A 25,813-nucleotide genomic window follows, 5' to 3' on the forward strand; every position below is an offset into this window, starting at 1 on the left:
CTATAAGCTTTCACTCAGGACAAAAAGCTTTGAAACCCACCAAAGCAAGTCCAATCTTGAAATCAACTGATAGTTGCTAATGGTACAGCTCGTTTAGGAGACAATAAGATCCAAACACTGAAACAATTTATACTACAATTTCAATCTAGAATTTCATTATAGGGTTAGCTAAGGTCCAGCTTGACTTTGATAAGAGATCTGATGTATTTGCTTGATACCACTTCTGTTCCCTCTTGGCCTATTCGGAATATTATTTGTGATATTTAATGTTTGCTTCAAGATCATAATATAGTAAACCTAACTAGTATCTTACTTGCAAGGGCAGCAACCATGATTCCTGCAAGCAATCTCCTTGACATCTTACGGTACACCTCTTGGTTCCATATATATGAAGCTACACAATGTATAGTTCATAGGAGTTTATTCTGCCCAGAGAGCTACAACAATCAAACATAGTTTCCAGGGCTCCAAAAATAAAAAGAGATCATGGAACAAACAAAAGACTAATAAGAGTGAAATTGATTGCCCGAACAATGTATGTTATTTACAAAAACCTAACTGTTCCTCAACAATGACCAGATGTTTTATCGCTCAAAAACAGCTAAAAAAAATCTTTAAAATAAACATGCAATTCCTATCAAACGGACTACCGTAGCGTATTATAAAAGCAGGGAACTGACTTTTTGAACACTTTGCTAAGTCTCTTCATTGACACTGATGGGCATCTTCAGCTATCCAGACTGGTGACTTATGTAAGTTGTCCATTGGCATAATATTGACAAGGATCATCTTCTTGTTCCTGTAAATTGGAAGATACTAGCTTATCATCGTGTAAAAGAATTTGTAGATAAATTTTTATACATAAGATTCCCATCACAATTCATAACTATGATGTCACGTAGGTGGAACATCAATAGCAAAAGCAAACAATCACACTGAACAAAATTTACTTTAGAAGCCTCAAGTACTTGTTCTGGGAGAACAGGTAATAGAAAACCAACAGCCACCCTCCCCTTTCGGGGCAAATGAAGAAGATAGCATTTGAAAGTGCAGAGAGAGATTCATAGTCATATAACAACAAAAATATCGTACAAACAAGGATGGACATGCTGCTCACATGATATGTTGCATCCCATGCTGAACATGAAGCCAATTGTCTGTAAGATTTCAAGAACAAGTTGAAAACAAGCTGAATCCATTTTTTAATGTTTTCTATGTTCTGTTATAAATCATCTGATCTTGGCCTTGATACTTGATATTCAGAGTCATGCTTTTAGCTTTGCATCTTAGCAATGATTATTTGTGCATAATTTGCTTTGATTATTCTTTGTACAGGTGGTTTAACCTGTTAACCAAGCTCATAAGCTTTCTAAGAGCTACAGTTTTGAGAAACTAACTTATGATTTGCTATAAGAAACCAAGAAAACCAAGTGAAATGATGGAAACTTTTCCTTCGCAAAACCTACATTTTAACAAGAGACACTTTGGAGGCCCTCTTTTTACAAGTTCACAAAGGTAAATAAATGTGCATCATCACCAAAACAAGCATCAAAAAAGAAATAGGAAGAAATGCTCTAAATCATACTGCAAATTTATTAGTTCTAGTTTTCAAAAAATCCTTTCGAAATTACATGCTTGTGTCTGCTATAACCATCTAATCAAAGAGAACCTTCTGTTAGATCAGAATAAAGGAATCATCATTCTCTACAGATAATTAGACGAGTCACAAGGCCATATTCTTAAAAGATGAAAATTTATGGAGAAAAAATTATTGTATATCTAAAAATTTCATAAGAACCAAAAACGGTAAGCATAGAAATGTTTAGACTTCATTTTATTTTACAGATCTTCTCACAAAGGATTGAAATTTTGTACCATACTGATGTATCGAACTTTGCTCAATACGATACGGTACGGAAGTACCGAGCGATATGCTAGGGCATATCGAGCGATATATATATATATATATATATATATATATATATATATATATATATATATATATATATATATATATATATATATATATATATATATATATATATATATTAAAAAATCTAAAAAGAAGGCGTATGCTGCCTTGGCGATGTCGCCTCCTTCTTTTCTCCTCGTCGCCTCAGACGAGGAGAAGAACGCGATCTTCAGCGAAGAATGCGACAAAGATATCAAAGGCCACAGACATCTCTGGCCTTCGACAAAGAATGCGGCAAAGAAGAAGCCATAGAATCGCAAACAAGGTGATGAAGGAGACCGCTTCTTCCGCTGCTCTAGCCGCTGCTTGGCCGTTACCTCCTGGATTGAGATTGTTGAGGGAGGGCGACGCCGGATCAGGATGCGTCGAGGTTCTCCTGATTCTCCCTCTTCTTCGAATGCTCTCCCTTTCTTCTTCCTTCTCCCTCGACGCTTCTTCTTCCCTCACCGCAGCCAGGCTGATACCGCCTAGTAGCGGGCGGTCTGCGTACCAGTCTGCTGGTAGACCGGTACGTATTTCCCGATACAGGCGGTATCATTTGAAATTTAAAACATTGCTTCTCACTAAGAATGCTTGGTATAGTAATGCTTGTATGCTGAAAAGAACATAAAATTAGAACTTAGGATTGCGCATCAAACATCTACAATCTGAAAAAGGGCCTGCGGCAACAAATGAAATTAAGGAAAACAATGATTCAATGAATTGAATACATTGATCTCCCTTCAGTTTATCTAGCCAGTCAACAACATGAATTTAATTAGTAGAGGAACATACCTGATAAGCCTTTACCATCTTTGGACATTGACTTTCCTGGTCTATTTCCACTCTTAGTCCCATTTGAGCAATTTCAGGTGTAATGACAGGCTCTTTCTGCTCAAGTTCAGCTACCTTGTACTGGTTTTCTAGATTTCCTTCCAGCAAGTATCTTATTGATAAACTTCCCCATTGTCTCAAGGATTGATCACAGTCATCAACAACACACTGTTTCAACAGCAAAGGGATCCCATCTTGCTTCCTGATCTCATCTTGAACCTGCTTCCTTCCATGCAAAAAATTGCATAGGACAGAAACTACATCTCTCCGGAACCCTTTGTAAGGGCAAACTTTTGAGTCTGTGGATGTCTGCATTGCATGGTTCTTAACAATATTTGGCGGCTCAAGTTCTCGAAGATATCTTAAAAGAAGTTGTAGAAGACCTGCAGATAGCAATGAGTCTGCAGGGTCCTCCAACGCTGATGAAGAATGATCCTTCCACGCACATATATCCCTCAAAATGTAGAATGAACACCAAAGAACATTAATTGCAAGATCATCAGTGAGACCAGCAGATATGCTTTGGGAACTAGCATCAACAACTGAGTAAGCTTCTTTTAAGAGTTGCAGAACACCAAGTGCAAAATAGCTGGAAATGGTATCAAGAACATCAGGCCAGGCAATCAGGTGGTAAGAAAGAAGTCTGAGAAGGAACACTTGTTCCTTAGTAAAAAGCTTGTATGTGAAGTTAGCACCAAAGGAATCATCCAAGGTATTCACTGAGCTTAATCTCTGGAACACAAGGTTGAAATAGATGTCCTTGATGCATGCTTTGCCTAAAAGAAAATAGAGGCAAATCTCTTTACGACAACCTGCAAAAAAACAAATCAAATCATGGTGCCAATAATAAATACAAATTAAGCAACTTTGTAAATATTTCTCATAATACAGCAAATAAAGATGCAAAGAACATAATTAAAGCTAGTGACAGGAGGTCCATGATTTGAGGAAAATTAACAACAGCGAAAACGACTAGCTCCGGCAACATCAATTTTGAACTTTGTTTTGCATCAACGCGCTATGGTTAAAGGGCACAGGTCTAAGCAATTTCACGGCATCAAACTTTCTAGACCTAATGACACTCAACAAAGATAAAACACAAAAATGCTTCTAATTAAAACTGTGTTGAACTGTGTCCTCATGCAATTCGGAAAGTTACAATTCTTGAAAGACTTGAAATTATGTACAACAAGATAAAAGGTCATGTTATCTTTCACCGATTACTGATAAACAAGAAACAAGATGTGATCAGCAAGACTTGTAACATTTTTAAGAGATGAGATCGAATCGAAAGATTTTAAGTTTTGAGAAAGAAAGGGTAACAACTGACTTGGTGACATGGTGTTGACAATGTCCAAGAGAATCGGTAACCCCCTCCCTTCCTCACAAAGTTCTCCCAATCTCCGGCGCCCTCCCGTGGCGGAACAGCACATATTCAAAACCTTGCAGAGGCTATTGCACACCACAGGGTTGCGCATCGCGGCAATCTCGCGGAACCAGACGGGGAAGAACCGCGCCCAGACGGCGGCCTTGTGCGCCTCTCCGGCCAAGGCGACATTGCCCAGCACCTGAAGCACCGTCTGTAATATCTCAGCCGAAATCTGGTGGCCGCTGAGCAAGACGGAGGCGATCCGATCGAGGCCGCCGGCCTCGAGGAAGGCGTCCTGGTTAGGTCGCTCGCAGCAGAGGTTGACGGTGATGCACAGGCGGGGGAGGAGGAGGAGCGCGGGGGAGGACGAGAGGCAGCGGAGGACGGCGGGGAGGGCACCTTCAGCGGCCAGGCGGGCGCGGCCGTGTCGGCTCCTCGAAGCGTCCAGGAGGGCTAGCACGACTTCCATACGATCGTCGGCGGCCGGGTTCTCCATGGCGTATCCTCTGCTTCGCTTGCGCTTCCAACTCGTTATGCTATCGTCGCTCAGGTTCGAGTCCAAAGGGCGAGACTTGTCCAGATGGCCACATAATGTCAAGGTTTTATAGTTGATAGGGAAAGAAGTATTTTTGCATCTTCACCCTCGTAGGATTTATTATTCTTATAGATTCTCCAATTAATCTTATTCTTTCTCATATTAATTCCTAAATCTTCACCTCAATAGCAATTAAAGTTTCATTAAATATTAATCTGATTTAATAATATTACGTCCTCAGAAATTATTTTTTTGATTAAATTTTGAGCTCTTTGCATATCAAACCCGAAATGATTTGATCTGATATAGCAAAGGTATTTGAATTTAGATGTATTAACCTTTACTCACCTTGTTATCTTCAAGATCCATTTTGAATTTTGATTTCTTGATTCCTAGTCTTTGCTATTAGCATATAGTCTAGATTAGCATATTAATTTATTTTTGGTTTAATTAAATATTTCATGATCAAAAAATAAATTTTATTTGATCATATATTAATCAATTTTATTTGTGTGATAAATAAAATCAAAATAGACATTTTTTATATATTTTAAAATTTTTATTATGCTTAAAAAATTCAGGAATAGTTTGACATTATAAGTCTCATTTCTCATCTCCCGCACTTCTTATTAAGATTTAATACCCATGAAAGAAAAAGAAAATTATATGATTGAAAATAAAAAAAATTATTAACAATGGTATGAATATATAAAATATGGATGCATTGAACAACAAAAGTATCATTTATTATGTTAAAGATATCTTTGAAATTAAAATATTAAGTAAAATAAATAAATTCAAATCAAAAGAACAAATCTATCAAACCGATGACCTCGAGTTTTTCTCGAAGAATTAAAAGTACTATCATTAGATTTTTTAAAGTCTTTTATATTATATTAATAGGTTCTTACCGGTGGTAAATATTTGTTTTGATCGAACACAAAATATTATATAGTAATGAGATAAAATATTGATAAATATTTTATAATTCTTGTAGTAAATATCCTAGAAATCCTAATAAGAGGAGTTTTGGAGAAAATCCTAGAAATTAAGGTTTGATTCTTTTATAAATATCTCATGTATCTTTTAAGTTTTAGCGTAAAAGAATCGATGTAAGGAACACTTTTAGTGTTCTTAGATTTAGAGAGATACTCTCTAGAGTGTTTAGAGAGATGTTCTCTAGAATTTCTAAATTAGGGTGTTTAGAGAGATATTCTCTAGAGTTTTAAAAACAGTGAGAAAAAATTATAAATTCTTTAAAGTTTATGTGAGATTATATGTAATAAAATTTATGCTTGAATGGAGATAACTTAAGATCTTGTAATTGATCTCACATAGTAAAAGATTTAATTTTTCTCTTATGTAGATTAAAGTTCTCGAACAACATTAAATATCATGTCAACCTTTTTAGTATGCTTTTGATTATTGCTCAATTTCTTTGTTGTTATCGATTTTTCTCCTCTCTATCCCTATTTTTTTATGGTACTTTCATTTTATGCTCTTGTATTATACACAAAGCTTTGACTCCAAGACTTCCTCCTTTCAAAATAAGGGAAGTTAAGATGGTAACATATGGTGAGTTTTTATAATTGATAGGCACAAACTGAAATGTAATTAAGGAAAACAAATTTATTTATATTTACATCTTCACCCCTCTGTTGATGTGTTAATTATACCCATGGGCTCTAACGATAAAGGAATAAATGAAGATGGAGGAGGGGATATAAGGTATTTTTTATTACTCAGTTATGGGGTGAAAAAATAGTACAACACTCCCCCTTTGATATCCATATTAGCATATTAATTTATTTTTAGTTTAATTATGAGTATTTCATGATCAAAAGAATATATTAAATTTGATCATATACTAACCAATTTATTCTATTTGTGATAAGTGAAACCGAAATAAAAATTTATATATTTAAAATATTTTATCTTCTTTACAAAAACATGTTTGAGATACACATTATCATTCCTCATCTCCATCGCCACTTGTTCCTAATCTTCCAAGAAAGAAGATTTAAGACCAATAAAATCAAAAAATATATACATGATTGAAAACATGAAAAAAGGGATATGAATATATAATATATTGATAGATTGGACAACAAAAATATCATTTATTATGATAAAAATATCTTTTGATATTAAAATATTGAGGAAAATAAATAAATTCATATCAAGTAAAGTGACTCAAAACAAATATACTCTATCCTATAACCTCTGAGTTTGGATTAAATTGACGATGAAAATTTTAATTTTTTGTATGGATATAGGGGGAGTTATCAAATAATATTAAATCTTACATTGATTGTTTTTATATTTTTTATTATTATTAATCTTTGGGTGGATTTCCTTTTAACTTATTTTTTCTTCTCTCTCCTCTTAATATTATTATGATATTGATCTATAATTTTAATTTAACATATTAAATTAAATTTTACATTTTAACCTTTTCAATATCTTCATCTTTATCTCTCTTGTCCATTGTTAAATAATTTAATATAAAGTTTTCATCTGACTCTTTCGTTTATATTTTTTATACTATACGTCAGATCTCATTTTTCAGCTTTGTCTCCTTTTTTTTGTTACGCTTTTCTTTTATAGTTCCTCTCTTTTTCTTTAGTCCCCCCCAAAAAAAATCTGATAGAACATTCAAAAATTATTTATTATTCTTTGCATTAGATCGGTCCTATGGTGAATCGGTCATTAATCGATCTATATAGTGAAGCAGTCTAATTATAATATTTAAAATACTATAAATAACACAGAAACTAAACTATTATTATTTTTATTTCTAAAACAATAACAATATATATCTATTTAAAACCCCACTAAGGGTGATAAGTTTATTTTAAATTACTATTTCTCAATTATAATATTTTTTTATAAATTTACACTGTTGTTCTATATGTGTGAGACAAACATTGTGCCCTATTTAAAAATATTATATTTAATAAAAAAAAGTCAAAATCAATAATTTTTATTTTCAAACCAACAAGAATACATACATATTTAACCTTTAATAAATATAGTAAAATCAATAATTAATATATATGCTAATTTAAATTAATTAAGACTAAGTTACAATATTTTTAATGGGGTTACAGTGATTTAAGTTTGATAATAGAAAAATATTGTAAATCTATGCAAACCCACCCGGATTGGTTTCTGGCATAAACTAAAAAAATGAAAGCTATCAGTGTATTTTTATTATTTTTAAAAAGTAAGTAATTTTTCGGTATTTTAAAAACGAGGGATATTATCTTTTTTTAGAAAAAAAAAACTAAAATTTGGGGTGCGTACAAATCACCGCGCGTCGGTTGTTGGCACGTCCAACTTTGATTTTAAACCCTCGATTAAAGAGAATGTACCAACAAAGGCCCGCGGCAACTTCTGAGAGGACCAAAGACTCATCGTACCCATCGGCACACCCACCCGTCCCCCTACCTACTATATGGTCGAGGTATTGGTGGGACCCCAATAACCCCAGCCAGTCACCTCGACGCTGAGAGCGTCCCCCCCAACAGACACTAGCAGCGCTTTGCGTGCACCGAAAACCATGACACGAGGCCTGTCCGAAAGTCACGTGCATCTGGAAAAAAATTAAAATAAGAAACTCTTAGTCACGTGCCACCATCTCCGCTGCAAGCATTCCAAGATATTCTCCCACCTTCCCCCTCGTTTCTCCACGCTCCTCTCTCTCTCCCTCTACCTACCACCGTCCCGTTATCAGCACATGTATCGGGCTACAGCTACCTGAAACCTTACATATCTGATCTCACAGTGTAATGCTGTATGACTAAACAATGAACTATTAGTTATTATACACAACACTCTATTGTAGCTTTCTTCATTTAATTTAACTTTTAGAATTTTCAATTACTTTTTTCATTAAAAAAAGCTTTTAATCTAACAAAAATTGACCAAGGTAGAGTTGAGTTTCATCCAACTTTGACAGTCGTGCAGGCATCTGATTTATACCTTTGTGATCCGTGCTGGTGGATACGGACGACTGGATTTCTATCTCGCTCTACTCTGGTATATGGACGGCTCGATCAATTTTGGACAAAGCTGCCGTATTCACGAGTGACGATATCAACTGCCTTGTAATTGCCACACAAACCCACTGCCCTCACTCTGCCTGCCCTCTCTTCGTTTCATTGTATCCGCAGATCTCGATCTCCTTGGACGGACGGGTGCCGATAGGCTCGATCGATGGGTCTGATGACGGAGAACGGATCCACGGCAGCCGGGCAAGAGGCTTCCAGCCTCAAATTCCTCATCTACGGCCGCACCGGCTGGATCGGCGGCCTGCTGGGCCGCCTCTGCTCCGAGCGCGGCATCCCATTCGCCTATGGCGCTGGCCGCCTCGAGAACCGCGCTCAGCTGGAGGCCGACATCGCCTCGGCTGCCCCCACCCACGTCTTCAACGCTGCCGGCGTCACCGGCCGCCCCAACGTCGACTGGTGCGAGACCCACCGCGTGGAGACCATCCGGGCCAACGTCGTCGGCACCCTCACCCTCGCCGACGTCTGCCGCGAGCGCGGACTCATCCTTGTCAACTATGCCACCGGGTGCATCTTCGAGTACGACGGCGGCCACCCGCTTGGCTCCGGCATAGGGTTCAAGGAGGAGGACACGCCAAACTTCGTCGGGTCCTTCTATTCCAAGACCAAGGCCATGGTACAGTGATGATGCCTTCTTTTTCTTATGCTATATACCACCTTGTCGGCGTTGATTTGGTTGTCTCCATGAGGACGCGTTAGATTTGTGGGAGATTTTGTTGAGCAATTGAATTGAGGCGACGTAAGATCGTACGATGGACATTGTTAGCTTGCAGGTGACTGAAAGGTGCTCTCTAAGGTGCATATTAAGGATGAAAATGACGGTAGATGGTATATGGAAGGCTGGTGCCATTGGAGATTGGATCGGACCATATGGTTATTTGGAATTGCCATGCTTGTGCTACAATTACTGAATGCGTTTTAAGAATTGCTCGGGAGTAATGAGTTGATATGTTTGTGGTGTCGTTGGAGATCTGTTGAAACAATATTATTAGAATTACCATTATTGCACTATAGATTTGGCAGCTCTGAAAATGATTACAAAAATATTGTTTCGGAGTGATGCATTGGCATGCTTGTTTTTGGAGATCTCTCGATAGTCTTAGGCATAACCTAAAGTGTCACAACAGAAGACATTATGCCCATTACATCGATACAAGGAGGACTAAAAATGAACTTTTTGCTATTTTCTCGGATCTAGGGTCGTTGAATACCTCAGATTTGGATCCACTTGTCATTATTTCAGTTGCTTTCAAAATCTTGACAACCAAACTAGGGCTAGTCTGTGTTTGTTCTTTCTATATATTTTTCATGATGCTTGATGGAGGTGAATTTGGTACATGTCACATTCTTTCATTCAATTATTTCCATAGACACATGATTGCTTATTGTTTCTGTCTTGTCTGTTGTGTAATTTTCCATATCAAGTCAATCTACATCTTCATTAATGGGATTGAATATAGTTTTAATTTTCTTGACTATTTGTAGCCTTAAAAAGTCATTTCTTGTTCATGGTATAAAATACTACTCGAACTGGTGCATATTAACCCATATTTATTGGTTTGCTTGCACCCTAGTGGACCATAAACTTTAATAATGCTTGCTAGGTATGCAGTTCAATTTATTTTTTCATTAGCTTATTTAGTGATACTCAGTAGGTATGCCTTGCGAAATCTTGGTATCATACTAATCCAACAGGTTGTTGAAAATCTGTCTTGGACGGACCAGTAATTAAAACCCAAGTCCAGACAAACCTTTACATGAGATGAAATGCTAATAAATAATACTCTCTACCTTCAGACAGGTTCGTAGGTTTAGTGGATTGAAGATAAATTTCTATGCTTTTTGGGGCATGGGGACTGACATAGAAGTAACATATAATGAAGCACACGTACCATTCTCATAGATCGATACATTTTAATACTTCAAGTGCATTTTAATACTTAATGACGTAGGCTGAGCCCCTCCTGAGATTTCATTCCCATGGTGGTCTTTCCCTGCCTCTCATACCTGTTATCTAATGGTTTCTCATTTTTCTACTTCCAAGACTACTTTTATTGTTATTAGCAGTTACAACTTTGAGTCCTTACTAGTGTTTTATCTTGTTTCATAATTGTATTCTCTAACTTATAACTTTAGATGGTCTCTGGTACATTAGAGACTGATATATTCATTTTCTAAGCACGCGCTTTAGAATGCCATGTTTTTTATACATAAGATGAAAATACAGATTACCTGCATGGGGTGATTCCTATTCCCATTTGCATATATTTCATTTATGCTTGATTGTGACATTAGCACCCCAGTATTACCGTTGGTGATAGGAGTAACAAATTGGAAGGACTTAGATTTGAGATGCACACAGACTGCTTAATGCAGACCTTCAACTCTATCCTACCTTAGATGAAGATGGTTCATTTGAAGCTGCTTGGAGGATAGAGCGACATCTTCCATAACAAGGCTGACCATTGTGGTACAAGTTTAGTTCCTCCATCTATATTTTAAACAGGGTGATGCATTTACCTTCGTGTTCTATATTTATTGCAATGTCTGTTTTACTCTGTTTTCTAATACCACCATGTAAACCGTGTTTATAGTTAATCCTATTGCTTTCTTATGGTGAGTTATGCATCCTTGATAGGTTGAAGAGCTGCTGACGAACTATGAGAATGTTTGCACCCTCCGTGTTAGGATGCCCATCTCATCAGATCTAACGAACCCTCGCAACTTCATCACTAAGATCACCCGCTATGAGAAGGTCGTTAACATACCCAACTCCATGACCATCTTGGATGAACTTTTGCCTATATCAATTGAAATGGCAAAGAGGAACCTCACTGGAATATGGAACTTCACCAATCCTGGCGCCGTTAGCCATAATGAGATCTTGGAGATGTATCGAGACTACATTGATCCAAATTTTACATGGAAGAATTTCACACTCGAGGAGCAAGCACAGGTGATAGTTGCCCCTAGGAGCAACAATGAACTGGATACCGCCAAGTTGAAGAAGGAATTTCCAGAGCTTCTGCCGATCAAGGAGTCGCTGATCAAGCATGTCTTCGAGCCAAATCAGAAGACATCCACGACCTAACAAGTTGGCCTCTGGGTTTTCTTTCTTCTTGCTTCAATAAGGTAGTTTTCTTCGAATTGTTCAGTCATGTATTCATCGATGATAAGTGTGCAACTGATATCTAATTATGGTTCTGGTAGCCCTTGTTATGATCAGACTGGGAATGACGAAGAAAAGTGTAGTGGAGAACTGTCCTGTTGCTGTTTATGCATCAAAGAAACCGGCAGGGGCTTTGAAAGCTATGGGCTTGTTGATGATGGAAACTGACTCAGAAATAAATAGGGTTTCAGAGATTCATGAGTTACGATTCATCGTTTTTGTTACCAAAAATAGGAACTATCCGTCCCAAGAAATTCTGGAATTTTCTTTAAAATTTTAAAATTCTAAATAACAGGATTCCATTTTAGACCTTCATACTGCAGTAAGTTTGTTCTAAAAGTCATGACTACCAGTGGAGAAGATTGTGACCCAAAAATTCTTCATCATGAACAGATGAATACAAGTTATTTAGATTGGAAAATACAACCAAGAATTAATGTTCTTCCTTTACGCAGAGATGCAAAAAGGACTGAAAAATAGGTCTCTTTTTGGAAACTATTCTAAAAAATATAAAAATAATAAAAATAAAAATCATCACTCCACGGATCCAAAAAATACTCTCTAAGATTTTTAGACTTGTCTATAAAACATATCGAGATAGCGATATAAGAAATATTCACCTCCAATCAAAACTCGACATATGTCTTTAAAAAAAAGGATAAAAGTTAAATCATCATATGTTAATAAAAAATATATTCTCTGATTACTTTCTAATTGTGAGGATTGCTTCCCCGCCCGTAAGCAATTAGTGAGGACTTGCTTTAAAAGGTTATCACGGGCATGATAATCGAGTTCCGACCCTCTCTTCCCTTAGTCATCTAACTCATCTTGGGAGTATAGCCAGCTTACCGTCCCATAATTTAAATAGAAATGGAATTACTGCAGTCCAAGCTTCGATAGTAGAAATAGCTTTTCTTCTTTTAGACATCATATCCAAATCCCTCTCTTATCTATTTATATCCTCTGCTTGCAAATAAATCCCCTTTCAGTCCCACTCTTCCTAATGCCAACCATTTCATCACCTGACAAGTAAGATGGTCCAGTCTGTAGTTGGAGGTAGATGTCAATCAGTTCTTGTTCTCATCTCGTTACTCCTTTCCAAATTTTGTTGCGTGAGCTGGGAGTCGTGGAAGTATACCTTTGCAGGCGAGTGGGCCTTTCCATGGCTGGGTTTTTCGGCTTCCCACGCTAAGGAGAGCATAAACCAGCTCTTCTCCTTATTCTGTGGCTTGTTAAAGGTGGCAAGGAACTTGCTTCTTCCGCATGCAGGTCCGGATGGACTTTCAATTCCAACCACTGCAGCAGAGCTGAGTGATAGCAGAAAGATGAACTGCCAACCAGTAGTGCAGCAGATCTGAGTTAAATAGAGGAAGAGAAAGCAGCAAATCATACATATTTGTTTATTGAGGATTCCCTGTTGATTAAAGAAGAAAAACCTACTAGTGTAGTTCGTATCTCTACTTATTCTTCTCTGCGTTATCAAGTCAAGCTAAGGCACGGCACGCCACGCCTCCTACCAAAAGCAAGCTATTTATAAGATTCTATTGTGATCGCGAAGCTGATGAATCATGAATGACAACACCACCTATTAAATCGACTTCTTTTCCCGTTCGTGATCATCCCTTGGTATTAGGATTCCCATGTAGATCAATCAGCTTAGGTGGCTGTCCCTGTATCATTATTTTTCTTGTGGTGTTTGTCATACAAATGAATCGCTCTATGATAAGGCAGCCGGTCACTTCATCCAACCCGTGACGACCATATCCTGTGAGATTGCTCACGCTTCCCCTCCCATGCCGTCCTTGAAGACTGTGGGTTGATTAAGAAAGCCTGTGATCGAAGGCAATCTCTCCAACCAAACTTGTATGGCGAAGTGACAAAGCGCTGTCCCTACGCCATTCAATTAGCAACCAGTTTGCTTTACTCGGTCACGAGACATTAATAGAAGGAAGCCCAGTTTGCATCGAGAAAGAGATACTGAACTAAATAGTTTATGTGTACGTAGACGTGTATATTTATATGTACGTGAGACGATCACGGTGCTCTCATGACAGATAGACATGGGAATCGTGCATCTACATAGGGTTGGAGGGGGTGATCTTGATGACGAGGCCGGGGAAGACGTCGTCGGGGTCGTGGATGTGCGGGTTGCGCTCGACGATGAACGGGTCGCGGCACTTGTCGCTGATGGTGTGCAGCGTCTCCCCCTCGCCCACCACGTAGATCTCGTCGCACGGGCGGGCGACGAGCCGCCCGCCGCTGGCCGGCTCGTCCAGCTCCGCCGTCGCCGGGCCCTCCCGCAGCGAGCTCAGCAGCACGACCGCCACCAGGGCCAGCGCGACGTACCACGACGCGGCGTCCAAGACGGACACGACGGCGGCCAGGGGTCTCCTTGCCGGTGATGCCATCCTCTCCTTTTCCTTTTTCTTGGGGTGGGGATGAGTTAGGACCGTAGGGAAGGGATTTATAGGGAGTAGAAGGTTTTAGAGAGAGGGAGATATATGGGGCGGGAGGGGTTCGCGTGGGGGCCACACCAAGATGGGTCCCACACAGGAGTCGTGGCCGGAGAAGGGGGGGATTTGGTGAAGTCTATTCTCCTAACTAGTGCTTGCTTTCGTCGGGTCAAACCAATGGGTGATGGATATGGAGGCAAGCGAGATGGATATGGAAACCATTATTCTGAAAAGGCATCTTGGATGGTGGATCAAAGAATCTTTGCCTCTTTAGAGTTCGTGATAATATATGTGGGTGATGGGAGGATCCTGCTACTGCATGCCCCACACCTTCTTCTCTCCTCCTCCTCCTGCAAAAGGGAGTTTGTTTGTGGATCAAAGAATTAGGGTTTTATCTGCTTTGCAGAGATCATATATAATTCTAATGTTTAAAGCACAGTAGTTTATTTTCTATTATTATTAAATATAAATAAAATTAACTAAATATTGTTTTCCCTATAAGAGATAAGGTAAGTTTATTGGAAGACGATCGGTGACTTATTAAGTTTTTAAAATTAATAATGATAAATCATTATTCTAAATTTAGAATATGTGTGGTTCTTATTTTTGATTTCTGTATCACATCAATTTATTTTTATGTGAAAGTTAGAAGCATGTGATTCAATTTTAGAATTTGAAGGAATATTAATCATTTTCATAGGCTGACATAAATGATTGTTGATCGTTCATCTTCGTCGATCGGAATGAATCGGCAACCCGTGAACCAAAAACAACAAAGTGGAGAGAAGCAGCAGCAGAGAAAACAGCTAAAATCTACCACCAAATAGTCACACTTCACAGGAGATGATTGGAAGACAGATTGCTACCTAGTGGACATCACTTTCAATCACCAAGGCTTCAGCCTTCAGCCTTGGCGAGGCAGGCCGACTTACCCTCACACGTAACTGTTCCACTTTAGTGCATGTTACTGGTGCTGCTAATTCACTTTCCATGGTTTTTCCGACGTGGTAACTTGTCACCTCCATAAAGAGATATCCAAGAACTTCTCTCTCTCCCATATATATATAGTGAGAGAGAGAGAGAGAGAGAGAGATCATAATATATCACATCATTGGTAAAAAAACATAGAGATGCAACTACATCAGTTTGATAGGGGATCTAATATGTATAGGAGAATTAGAATCTTTGGTAGGGGTAACACCATATATGATAAACTCTATAAGGTAGCATCTTGAATTGAAGCAGATCGGACAGTGCTGGTAACTGGAACAGGTGGAAGCTGGACAGCCACCGATGGAGGAGGGCAAGAACAATCGATGCTTGACTTGCAAAGTAAAAGGATGTCGACATCCATCGTCGCCATGATCAAGGGGTGCATGCATGAGTGCGCCCGACGCCGACGGCGTCGAACGCCACCCGCTCGTTCTGGCCATCGGATGCGAAGTGGGGAGAGGAATGGTGGAATGGGCGAAGTTGTGCTGTACCGCTGATGTGAAGTTGAGGGATTTGCGCACCAACATACATAAAAGACTTTCGGTGCGTAATGGAGTCATCATCACCGCACCACACCGTCGTGGCCCCATCCATTTGTTCCGTCTTTCGACCTCTGGCTTTTCATCGATCATCACGTGTGGCCTTTCCTGTTCATCTTTCCTTATTTATTTATAACATGAGGTTATTAATCCATCATTTAGAACGAGGATAAGCCCTTTTAAGTTATAAACAACTAAGGCTTCGTTAAAGTCATAGGTATTATAATTATTCATTTGTTCAACCAAAAAAATTAAGACCCAAAGGATCGTCTCATATCGTCCTTAACTGAAAGAGTCAGAATATATATATATATATATATATATATATATATATTGAAATATGTAAAATGCTTATTTAAAAGCAATTAAATAGAATGACATGTAGGATTTATCAGTACCGAAAAATCGAACTAATTTGTCCCAAAAATACATGCATCACTATGTAAATTACATACTTTTGAACCATTCATAGCTATGGGTCTTCCAACCGGTTTCAACCTAATCATTAAGGACCAAATTGAATTGAATCAATTTTTAATATCATTCAGTAGGGCCAAAGTAAGGAAGGGAACCAATTCAGGCCTATTTAATTAAATTAGTTCAAAATCAGTTGATCTGATTCAGTTAATGGTTTATAATTACTAATAAACTGGTTCGATTCGATTAAAGTAAGGTAAGTTTAAAATCATTTAATCTGATTTGATTAATCGATTAATCGATTTATAATTTTAAATGAACTGATTTTGTTTAGTGAATTAATTAAACTGAATCAAAATCTTAATCTAATTTGATCGACACAATAAAATTTATAAAATTAGACTCGTGTCATTTGTAAAATTATAATATTAAAATTAGACTAACATCATTATTGTACACTTAGTTTGATCATTAATTTATAAAACCTAAACATCTAAAAATATATAAAATTGATTTGATTCGATGGATTAATTGAATAAAAAATCATAAATAAGAACTGCTTATATCCTGATTCAATTTTAGTTTCAGTTCGATTTTGTTTTATTTTTTGGTTTGAACATCCCTACACATAGTTCTATCTCGTAGAATGTTAATAATGTGTGTGTGTGTGCTATGTGTGTCCATATGCACGGTGATATGTAGATAACACATGTGTAGACGAAGGTGTATGTGTACGCGTTTGTACATGCGTACCTACGCATAAGAATAAAAATATTTTTTTAAGTTAGATAATAAGAAAACAACTTTCTAAATAAAAATATGTTTTCTAAACTATTGTTTTGGTAAGTGATTGTATTACTAGGCTTATAGATATTTATTTATATGCATGCATACATCTACTCAAGACTATCGAGTCCAAACTCGAGCCTTTTGAATCATGGACTTTAATTACCCCAAAAACAAAAAAATCTTTACTTATTACTATATTAAATTAATGTCATGTCTCCTTATTCAAATTTTTTTTTCCTATACAGCATATGGAACATGTGATGTTTCAAAATAAATAAGTTAAATATTATTGACATTTTGATCGACTCAATGTGATCGGAACCTGTATATTCAGGATTATTCAAAATATATTCGAGATGAAAAAGTTACACTCTTTACATGTCTCCAAGATTTAAGATTGAAAAAAAAAAATCGATCCGATTCTTTATATATTTAAATTAATAACTCAAAGTGTACGAGATGAACTTAATAGTTCCCGTAACTCTCTTTCTCGCTGGCCACCGGTGGAAAACATGGTATGGTATGGGCCCACGAGACAGTAACACCGACGATACCAAGTGAAACGATTGATAGTACAAAGTTAACACCAAAAGAGTAATTTCCTTTGTTCATCCACACGTTTACTTTTATCTTATCTGCATTGTAGAGTGAGAGTTTGGGTGGCTGGTGGTAGTTTCCAAATTAACGGTGAGAAGGTAGAATCATGCTTATAACCGGTGTCTCGTAGATATCAATCTAAAATAATATAGACAGTAATATTCAATCTATATCTCAAAATTAATGATATTTTATTCGTATCACAAAATATTTTTTCTGATTAATTCACTATAAATAGTTACCTTAGGATATGATAATCCAAATAAGATACTATTTACTAAAATTATTCGGTTATTAACTTAAGCATTAAAAAAAATATTTGACTTTGATATTCATGCAAGTTGACTAAATGTTCAAACTCCTTAACTATCAAAGCGAGCACTTGAGCCTTCCTCTTTGATCATATCACATTTCTATATATATACATACGGTTGGTTTTGAATAAGATCGAGTTCATTCAAACATAATGGATATTACCACCATTACAAATAAAATAACACTTCTAAAAAGATAATTTTGATGGATTTAAAAAAATATATTTAAGATTAATAATTTTAAAATTATTTTCTTTAATCATTTGTGGAGGGTAAGTAATTGTACATCTACATAACCCATAAGCCATAAGATAATAGTCGATTAAAAAAAATAAAATTAAGTATACAAAGAGGTATAGTTTGTAAATGTGAGTTTGAGAGAAATTTGTACGGTAATATTAATATAGACAAGAGTATTTGCAAGAATAAAAGAGTTGGGATTGATGTGAGATAAGTGACTAGTTAAAGAGGTATCATCGATCATGTTAAAAATTGAGAAAAAAAAGAGACCTGTAATAGAGTTCGAGAGTATATATATATATATATACCATAAGATTATCTTTAGCCAAAAATCATAACTAGTTGACTCACACTCTTTGTTATTTGATTTTTTAAATTAATCTTATGGTATTAAGGATTTGAATGAATTAGTTTATATATTGGATTTGACTTACAATTTAAGACTTTAAGATTTTATGCCGCCTCATTATCATAGTTAAATTCAAACTTGAATTCTTAAAAATATTTTGCCAAACTTTGTTGGATGTAATTTTAAGCCTTAAAAATGATAGAATATGGCTGATTTAGATCATCGATCAGGTCCTCATCAAATGTAATTTCAGACCATATATATATATATATATAATCAATTTATTGAAATACGTAAAATGCTTGTTTAAAAGCAATTAAATAGAATGACATGTAGGATTTATCACTACTGAAAAATCATACTAATTTATCCCCAAAAGACGTGTATCACTATGTAATATAATAAATTACATACTTCTGAACCATCCATAGGTACGGATCTTCGGTTTCAACCTAACCATCAAGAGCCAAATTAAATTGAATCAGTTTTTTATGCCATTCAATTAGAGTAAGAAAGGCTTGAATCGATACCAATTTAGACCTATCTAATTAAATTAGTTACATTTATAATTATATATATATATATATATATATATATATATATATATATATATATATATATATATATATTGTAATGAATTAGTATGATTCGATTAAAGTAAGGTAGGTTGAAACTGAAAACGAATTAGTTTAGAACCTGTTAATCCGGTTTGATTAATCAATTAAGTAATTAACTGGTTCACTTTAATTTTTCAGATTTATATCACATGCTTTAACGGAGAACATGGTTGAGGCCCACGACACAGTCGAGTGAAACAATTGACGGTACAAAGATAACACCAAAGCAGTCATTTCCTTTGTTCTTCCACACCAAAAGAGTGAGCGTTGTTTAGGCTTCCAAATTATCAAGGAGTGAGAATGAAGATTCATGTTTATAACCAAGACCAAAATAACATAGCAAGTAATATTCCATCTATATCTTGGACATTATCGAACATTTTCAAGATCAAATATTACTTGTCGACATGATCAATCATTAAAAATAAATATTCATCACATTTTCGTCTATATCTCGTAGACATTGAACATTTTACTTGTGCAACGTCTGATTAACACATAATAAATAATTATCTAGGATTTGATAATCGAGATCAAATATTGTTCATTAAAATTATTTTATCTTTATCGATTGCTGATCAGGTATCTCCGATATATTTCTTATGCATATGCATATGCATATAATCCTAAATCGAGTCAATACATTACGGATATTAGCACCATAATGCAATAAACCAGGGCAGATAATGAAATCGGATTGAGATGGAATCATCTCCATCTATACCTCATTCCTCTTTCCAGAATTCACATCAGCAGTTACATTTGCATATGCTCGCATGTCTGCTGCTGCCAATGCAGGGGACGGTCCGCTGCACGTGCCATGTCAGCCAACCAGAACTGAGAAGAGTTTCGACGAGTCGAGTCAATGCGACCAGTAGCGTTGCTTCTTCATAGCTCCATCGTACGTCCTCCATCATCGAACACTGCCGACAGTACTGCTGTCCAACGACGTGTACTAAGTTGCGACGTCCAACAGCCTCCACGGTTAAAATGTGTGCAGCGAAAGAGCTTCATAATTCACAATACCACGTCTCACTGCATCGCATACGTGTGTGCGCACTCGCTAAATCTCACAGCAGCTCCGGAATTTTAAATCACAAGACAACATGCCAACGTGGGTAGGGCTCGGAATTCGATACGTGACAATGAGACAACAGGAATTCGGCCTGACCTCGAGCCACCCAAGACCTATGTGTAAATTAATAAGATACTCGTATCTATTTTTTTGCTGACCAAATAATTTAATGGGGATGAAGGAAGATGCTTTGCACGAGGCAGCACAACGTCGGCGACTGTCGTACACGTACCTTCTCGAACCCCATCACTGTCCATCGAGACCGTGGGTTCTTATCGTGACTCGCACATGATGTTGATGGTGGCCCGGATGCGTCTTGTACCTCCGAGCGTAGGAGATGAACGTGTACTCCAAAGAACACGAGGAGAAACACGGCCATGACTTCCCGTTTACCTTGCCAATAATTGTGCAGGATTCATGAAATTACTGAGGTTGGGACCCACTCAGACTCATTCATTGACCACCAATTACCCTGTCTCCAATCCCCCCACGTGTCTATATAGGTCAACGGTGAAAACAAAACCCCTCAAGAGTCGTCACACTCTTAGATACGACTCGAAGGAGTAATTTAATTTCCACTTGGAATTTTACTTTTTCTTTGCTTAATCCCACTGTTGTATATTGATCATGGTGATATCTCTTAGAATAAATGGCAGACAACGCGATCTATTCCTCAGTGGCTTGCCTTGCATGAATCTTACAAGCATTCCGAGACAAAGGAAGGTACCAGCTTTACAGTTCTCTCCTGAAACCCATACATTGGCAATCCTGTTGCTCCGTCGTACCAGCTTTGGACGCATGTATCTTCTTACCTTCCGGTATCAGATGCATACCTACCATTCTCCCCTTCTCTCCGGGAGATGCTGCGAGGTATCTCCATGATTGGAAAGCACTGTTCAACAGTCTAGCGAAAGCACCAGTTGGCACCCATTAAAGCATGTGTCGATTTCACCGATAAATAGCTTCGTCCATCACGGTATGCATGACAAAATATAAGCATCAGCTTTCGCAGCCATCGGTGCTTTGTGGACAGGTCCATGACAAAGTATAGGTTGATGGTCGACTCGATCGATCGATCTTATACGAATGGAGTCAGACCAGTCTTATTAATCTATAGTCTGATCCATCCCAAATCGACCAAGTCCTGATGATCGTACAAAATTCTGGTTCTCGCCTTGTTCTTTTCACGTAAAGACAACTTTGTCCTTCACTGATTCGTGCGGTACGGCCGCACTACCGTGGGTCGTGACTCATCGATCCCCGGCCACGTCACATGGTTCGGCTCGTGTCAGTGGTTTCCGCCGATCAGCGCGAAGTGCGCGGATCCGTCCACGTCGGTCGCATCCGTGCGTCCGCGAGCCGTACGTGATGAGGCCAACTCGTCACCTGCTCGCCCCCGCATCTGATCAATCTCCGCCGTCGAAGCTGGCTACTGGTTGGTTCGGGAGAGATCCGAGCAACGAGCCCAATCCCCCACACGATCGCGCCAAGTGGCTGAAAACATCGGATCCCCCCCGTGGTCACGGGAACACCACTCGTTCTGTGGGCCCGTCGCCTCTTGCCACGCGTCCCGCTGCAGCTGGCAAAGCGACGAGTTTAAATATCTTGGAATCTCCCCCCATCCCCTGCAGCGTTTGCCTCTCCCTCGATCTCCTTCTCGCTGCTGCGGCTCTATTTTAATTTATTCTTATAAATAACGAATAGTTATTAACCTGAGTTCTTTTGGGACAATTGTTAATGCATGGAGGGTAGTCTTGATTTTAAAGATTTTTTTTATATTGATCATCGTCTATGAAACATATATTATCTATGTGACCACTTGTCTACCCCAATGTGCAACCTTCCCACATTAATTTCAGACCACAATAAAACACGTATATTTCTCTCGGAACTTGGACTCGAAATTAGTTTGCATTAGCTACCGTTACTCACGCGGAACTCAACCTATCCTTCCAATTGGAGGAGATAACGGGACCCACCAGAAGTCCCTACTCGCGGGGTCGTTTCAAGTCCAATAACAAGTGTGGGTAGGTCGAGAATGCATATGCGCATAAAGATTCGGTCGTATACGCTTGCCCACCGACTATGAATAAACTCCGTGCCGAGCGGAGGGGGATAGGCAAGAGAAGCGGCGAACGTGCTCTCTGCTCTGCTTCCCTCCTGTGCGTTTTGTTTAGGTTTTGTGCGTATTTGTTCTGCTACGTTATAAGCTTGCGAATGGATTCCTTCTACTCTCTGTGTCGCTCTGGTTTTTCTTCATCAGGAGACCTCCGCCTCCGAAGCTGCGGCTCTCCTTCGCTTTCCACTTCCGCCCGATAAATACTCGTATCGCACTCCCTCCTTCCACATCCCCAATCTCTCTCCTTCCACCAAAGAACAAAGAAGAGAGAAGAAAAAGATTTGTTTTTTTTCTTCGTGAGTGTGGTTAGAATTGGAGATAAATGATGTCTCGGAAGCCGCTAATGCTCAAGGACTACCTTGAGCTGGACTGGAATTCCGAGACCAGCAGCGCCGGGTTCCGGTGCGTCCCTCGTCGGGCCGAAGACGCCGCCACCGTGCGGTGCCTGCTGGACGCGGAACTCCGTGGCGGCGCTGGACGGGAGCTGCCGCGGACGCGATCCATGAGCCCCCTGATCTCTGCCATGTTCAACGCTGTCAGGCTGCTGCACGTAGCCGCTTCCGGAGGAGGGCGCCGGTCTGGGGATGAGGGATTGCGGTCGAGCAGCTTTTCGAAGAGGCTGAGGGGAAGCTTTTGGAGGCGGAGAGGGAATGAGGAGGAGAACAGGGTGAATCTGAGGAACATCGTACGGCTCAGGTCGTTTCAGGAGGATGAGGTCGGCGACGAACGAAGGTCGTTCGACTTCCCGTCACCAGTCGTCAGCAGCTGCAGCAGCGACAAGGAATCCGACTCCTTTAGCTCGGACTTCGTTCCGTCCTCCAATGCCAGTTCCGGCGACACAGAAGCCGCCACCGGCTCTACCACCACCGCCGCCATAGACGTCAAGGATGATTCTCCGCTGGCGAGCCCAAATCGCAGCCCCAAGGGGCGGAACAGCGTCCAAGAGGATGCCGCAGCGAGCGCCGCCGGAACCAAGGTGAGCGTTGGTTTTATTTAATGCCCTTAAATTATTCGAGGGGCCACCCATCTCACCTCCGTGGGCCGACCTCGTGGGCCGACCGCATGGGCGGTTACGATGGTTGATTAGACCTGGGACCCATCCCTTAGCTTTCCACATCACCGTCTGGCCGATGGTCCCGACCTTGTCGCATCCTTTTTACCACTGTTTGAACTTGCCAACCCATTACTTTACATCCGCGAAAGCCTCTTCCCTCCCTACCGCCGGAGGAACAACAAAATAGGCAGTGGAGGTTGAGAACCACAAACAAAACGGTACGTGAAATATAGATTAAAGCAAAAGCTGGGGAAAAGCAATGGCCGGTGTCTTTTGTGGTAGCCTGATTTGTCGTCTACTTGAGAAAGAAACAGGAATTACATGGAAGTGGTCAGTGGGTGAGGAATCGAACCTAGCTAGAGAGGTGCAGTTAAAAAAGGCTGTAATTCCTCCCCTTGTTCTACTGCGAGTCCGTGATCAGGACATGTTGTTGGCACACCTAATTGGTTTCCTGGCTCGGTGGGGATATTCTTTTAATTCCAAAAGCTACGATAAAGCTCCCATTGGAGGTGACCTCGACCACGCGTGCTCCACTTTTTTGGCCTTGCCTTGGCAGTCGCTCCACGCCTTCGCCTCCCCTTTTTTTTTTTGGAACCAAATGAGTTTTTGTCTTTTACTCATCGGCATTTCTTTTACACGAAAAAATAGGCAACGGAAGGCCAGGGTGAGGAGTCTCCGGCATGCCACTCCGAGGAGGAGGAGAAGGAACAGCTGAGTCCGGTGTCAGTGATGGACTTCCCCTCCGAAGAGGATGAGGAGGAGGACGACGATGATGATGACACCGCGTCTCCTTCGTTCCACCACAGCCTCGCCAAACTAGAAAGTATGTGACTTAAATTTCTCATTTATGATCTCTTCTATTTTCGTGCCTGACTTAAAAGTTTCAGAAGCAAGTCGTCCTCCATTAATCCATATCAAAAAGCGGCCACATCATGCGGATATAATGTGTTGGTGGTTGAGGTGGAGCAGTTAGGCTCTGTCTCTCTACGTTCTTGCTGCTGAGCTCAAGGCATCAAGGGTTCTTGTGTTCCGCCATCATCCCCTTCCCTAGTCTTTTTGCATGTGGATGCGAGCCCAGACTGGGACTCGCCACCCTTAGCCACAGATACATTGGCACCCTCACCCTGTTCGAGTCTTCTTTATAGTCCTATTATTGATCCCTCGTTAGTAGGCTTTGTTCCACATGTTTCTGCTACTACAGTGAGACGTCCGCCTCTGTACCATGTGTATATTGGTAAGATATGAATAGGAAGAAGAATCCAGCTAACGTGGATGAATCGTCTGTGGGCACAGGAACGAAGCTGCAGCTGCTGCAGAACATCAGACGGTTCGAGTCCCTCGCTAATCTGGACTCGATCGATCTCGACCGTCGCTTGGCCAACTCTGATGACCTCTACGACTCCACTAACCACCTGGCTTCATTGGACACGGACGAGGAGGAGGAGGAGCGGGATCGACGAGAAAGGAAGGCGTGGGGCCTACTCGGAGAGCTAAAGGACGTCTGCCACGTGGGCGCCCATGGCAGCATCGAGAAGCTGCTGCTGGACTTCTTCATCCAAGGGCTGCCCTGCTCCGGCGATGACGCTCAGCCGATGAACCCCACCGCGCACCATGGTCCGGCCGAGCGACCACTGTTGGACACCGCGAGGGGCTGGATCGAGGGCGCCGGGTGCCGGGACCTGGACGACTACCACGGGGAGGCGACGCTGAGGGAAATGGAGAGGAACCGGCGGTGGCGATGCTTCCAAGAGCAGGAGGAGGAGGTAGGGTCGGAGATGGAGGGACTGGTGCTGGTGTCGCTGATGGAGGAGCTTGTGGGGGACCTACTGCCGTATTGAACCACGATCTCGTTGTCGCTGTGATGGATGGTTGGTGTAATAAATTAGACGGTGAGTTCGTTGCGGAAGTCGTTGTACATGAAGAGGGCGTTGCAAAGCCAACCAATTTTGGCTGTCGGGATGAGACTGCAATGGCAGGCGGTATTTTTCCTTCACAATGCGTGTCGTCAGGTGTTACGCGCTTGGAATCAGATACTGCCACCATCAACGCAGTGCCTCGTACGCATCTTAAAGCCTGTCAGATTCAAATGAACCAGGGACGGCGGGGATCCGAAACCCAATTTATGTTGGGCCATATGAGATTTACGTGCCACGTTGGCCCATTTATGTTTGGATCGATTAGAGTTAGGTCAGGGGTCAACATTAACCCAACCCAAGTCCAAAATACATTCAGGGCTAATGGAAACACATTGGTTTGTACCATTTGCCGTTGATAATCATGAAGTAAATCAACCAGATGAATCGTGGACACCACACAATATAGTTTGGTG

General features: G+C 39.8%; 4 protein-coding genes across 6 annotated transcripts; 2 read left to right on the forward strand and 2 right to left on the reverse strand.

Annotated features, from left to right (window-relative positions):
* Positions 1–507: 507 nt before the first annotated feature.
* Positions 508–4,711, reverse strand: LOC135672539 (uncharacterized). The gene is made up of 3 exons (XM_065181031.1): positions 4,116–4,711; positions 2,747–3,597; positions 508–799 (listed from the first exon to the last, which is right to left on the reverse strand). The coding sequence occupies exons 1-3, from the start codon at positions 4,648–4,650 to the stop codon at positions 749–751; spliced, it is 1,437 nt and encodes a 478-aa protein (XP_065037103.1). The 5' UTR covers positions 4,651–4,711; the 3' UTR covers positions 508–748.
* Positions 4,712–8,812: 4,101 nt separating this feature from the next.
* On the forward strand, positions 8,813–12,071 carry LOC135655798 (bifunctional dTDP-4-dehydrorhamnose 3,5-epimerase/dTDP-4-dehydrorhamnose reductase-like). Of its 3 annotated transcripts, none has more exons than XM_065175782.1 (3): positions 8,813–9,375; positions 11,398–11,891; positions 11,970–12,071. In XM_065175782.1, exons 1-2 carry the CDS (start codon positions 8,908–8,910, stop codon positions 11,848–11,850), a joined length of 921 nt encoding a protein of 306 aa, XP_065031854.1. In that variant the 5' UTR covers positions 8,813–8,907; the 3' UTR covers positions 11,851–11,891; positions 11,970–12,071. The 3 variants fall into 3 exon arrangements, with proteins under 3 accessions (XP_065031854.1, XP_065031855.1, XP_065031853.1); XM_065175783.1 differs by having other exon boundaries at positions 11,986–12,071; XM_065175781.1 differs by having other exon boundaries at positions 11,398–12,071.
* A 1,835-nt stretch (positions 12,072–13,906) lies between these two features.
* Positions 13,907–14,392, reverse strand: LOC103976101 (uncharacterized). The gene has a single exon (XM_009391293.3). The coding sequence runs from the start codon at positions 14,334–14,336 to the stop codon at positions 14,004–14,006; it is 333 nt and encodes a 110-aa protein (XP_009389568.1). The 5' UTR covers positions 14,337–14,392; the 3' UTR covers positions 13,907–14,003.
* An 8,006-nt stretch (positions 14,393–22,398) lies between these two features.
* LOC135655834 (uncharacterized) lies at positions 22,399–25,745 on the forward strand. The gene is made up of 3 exons (XM_065175784.1): positions 22,399–23,406; positions 24,133–24,307; positions 24,778–25,745. Exons 1-3 carry the CDS (start codon positions 22,753–22,755, stop codon positions 25,320–25,322), a joined length of 1,374 nt encoding a protein of 457 aa, XP_065031856.1. The 5' UTR covers positions 22,399–22,752; the 3' UTR covers positions 25,323–25,745.
* The last annotated feature ends 68 nt before the right edge of the window (positions 25,746–25,813 follow it).

The sequence above is a fragment of the Musa acuminata genome, chromosome BXJ1-4 (genome assembly GCF_036884655.1).
Source record: "Musa acuminata AAA Group cultivar baxijiao chromosome BXJ1-4, Cavendish_Baxijiao_AAA, whole genome shotgun sequence".
Classification (NCBI taxonomy): Eukaryota; Viridiplantae; Streptophyta; class Magnoliopsida; order Zingiberales; family Musaceae; genus Musa; species Musa acuminata.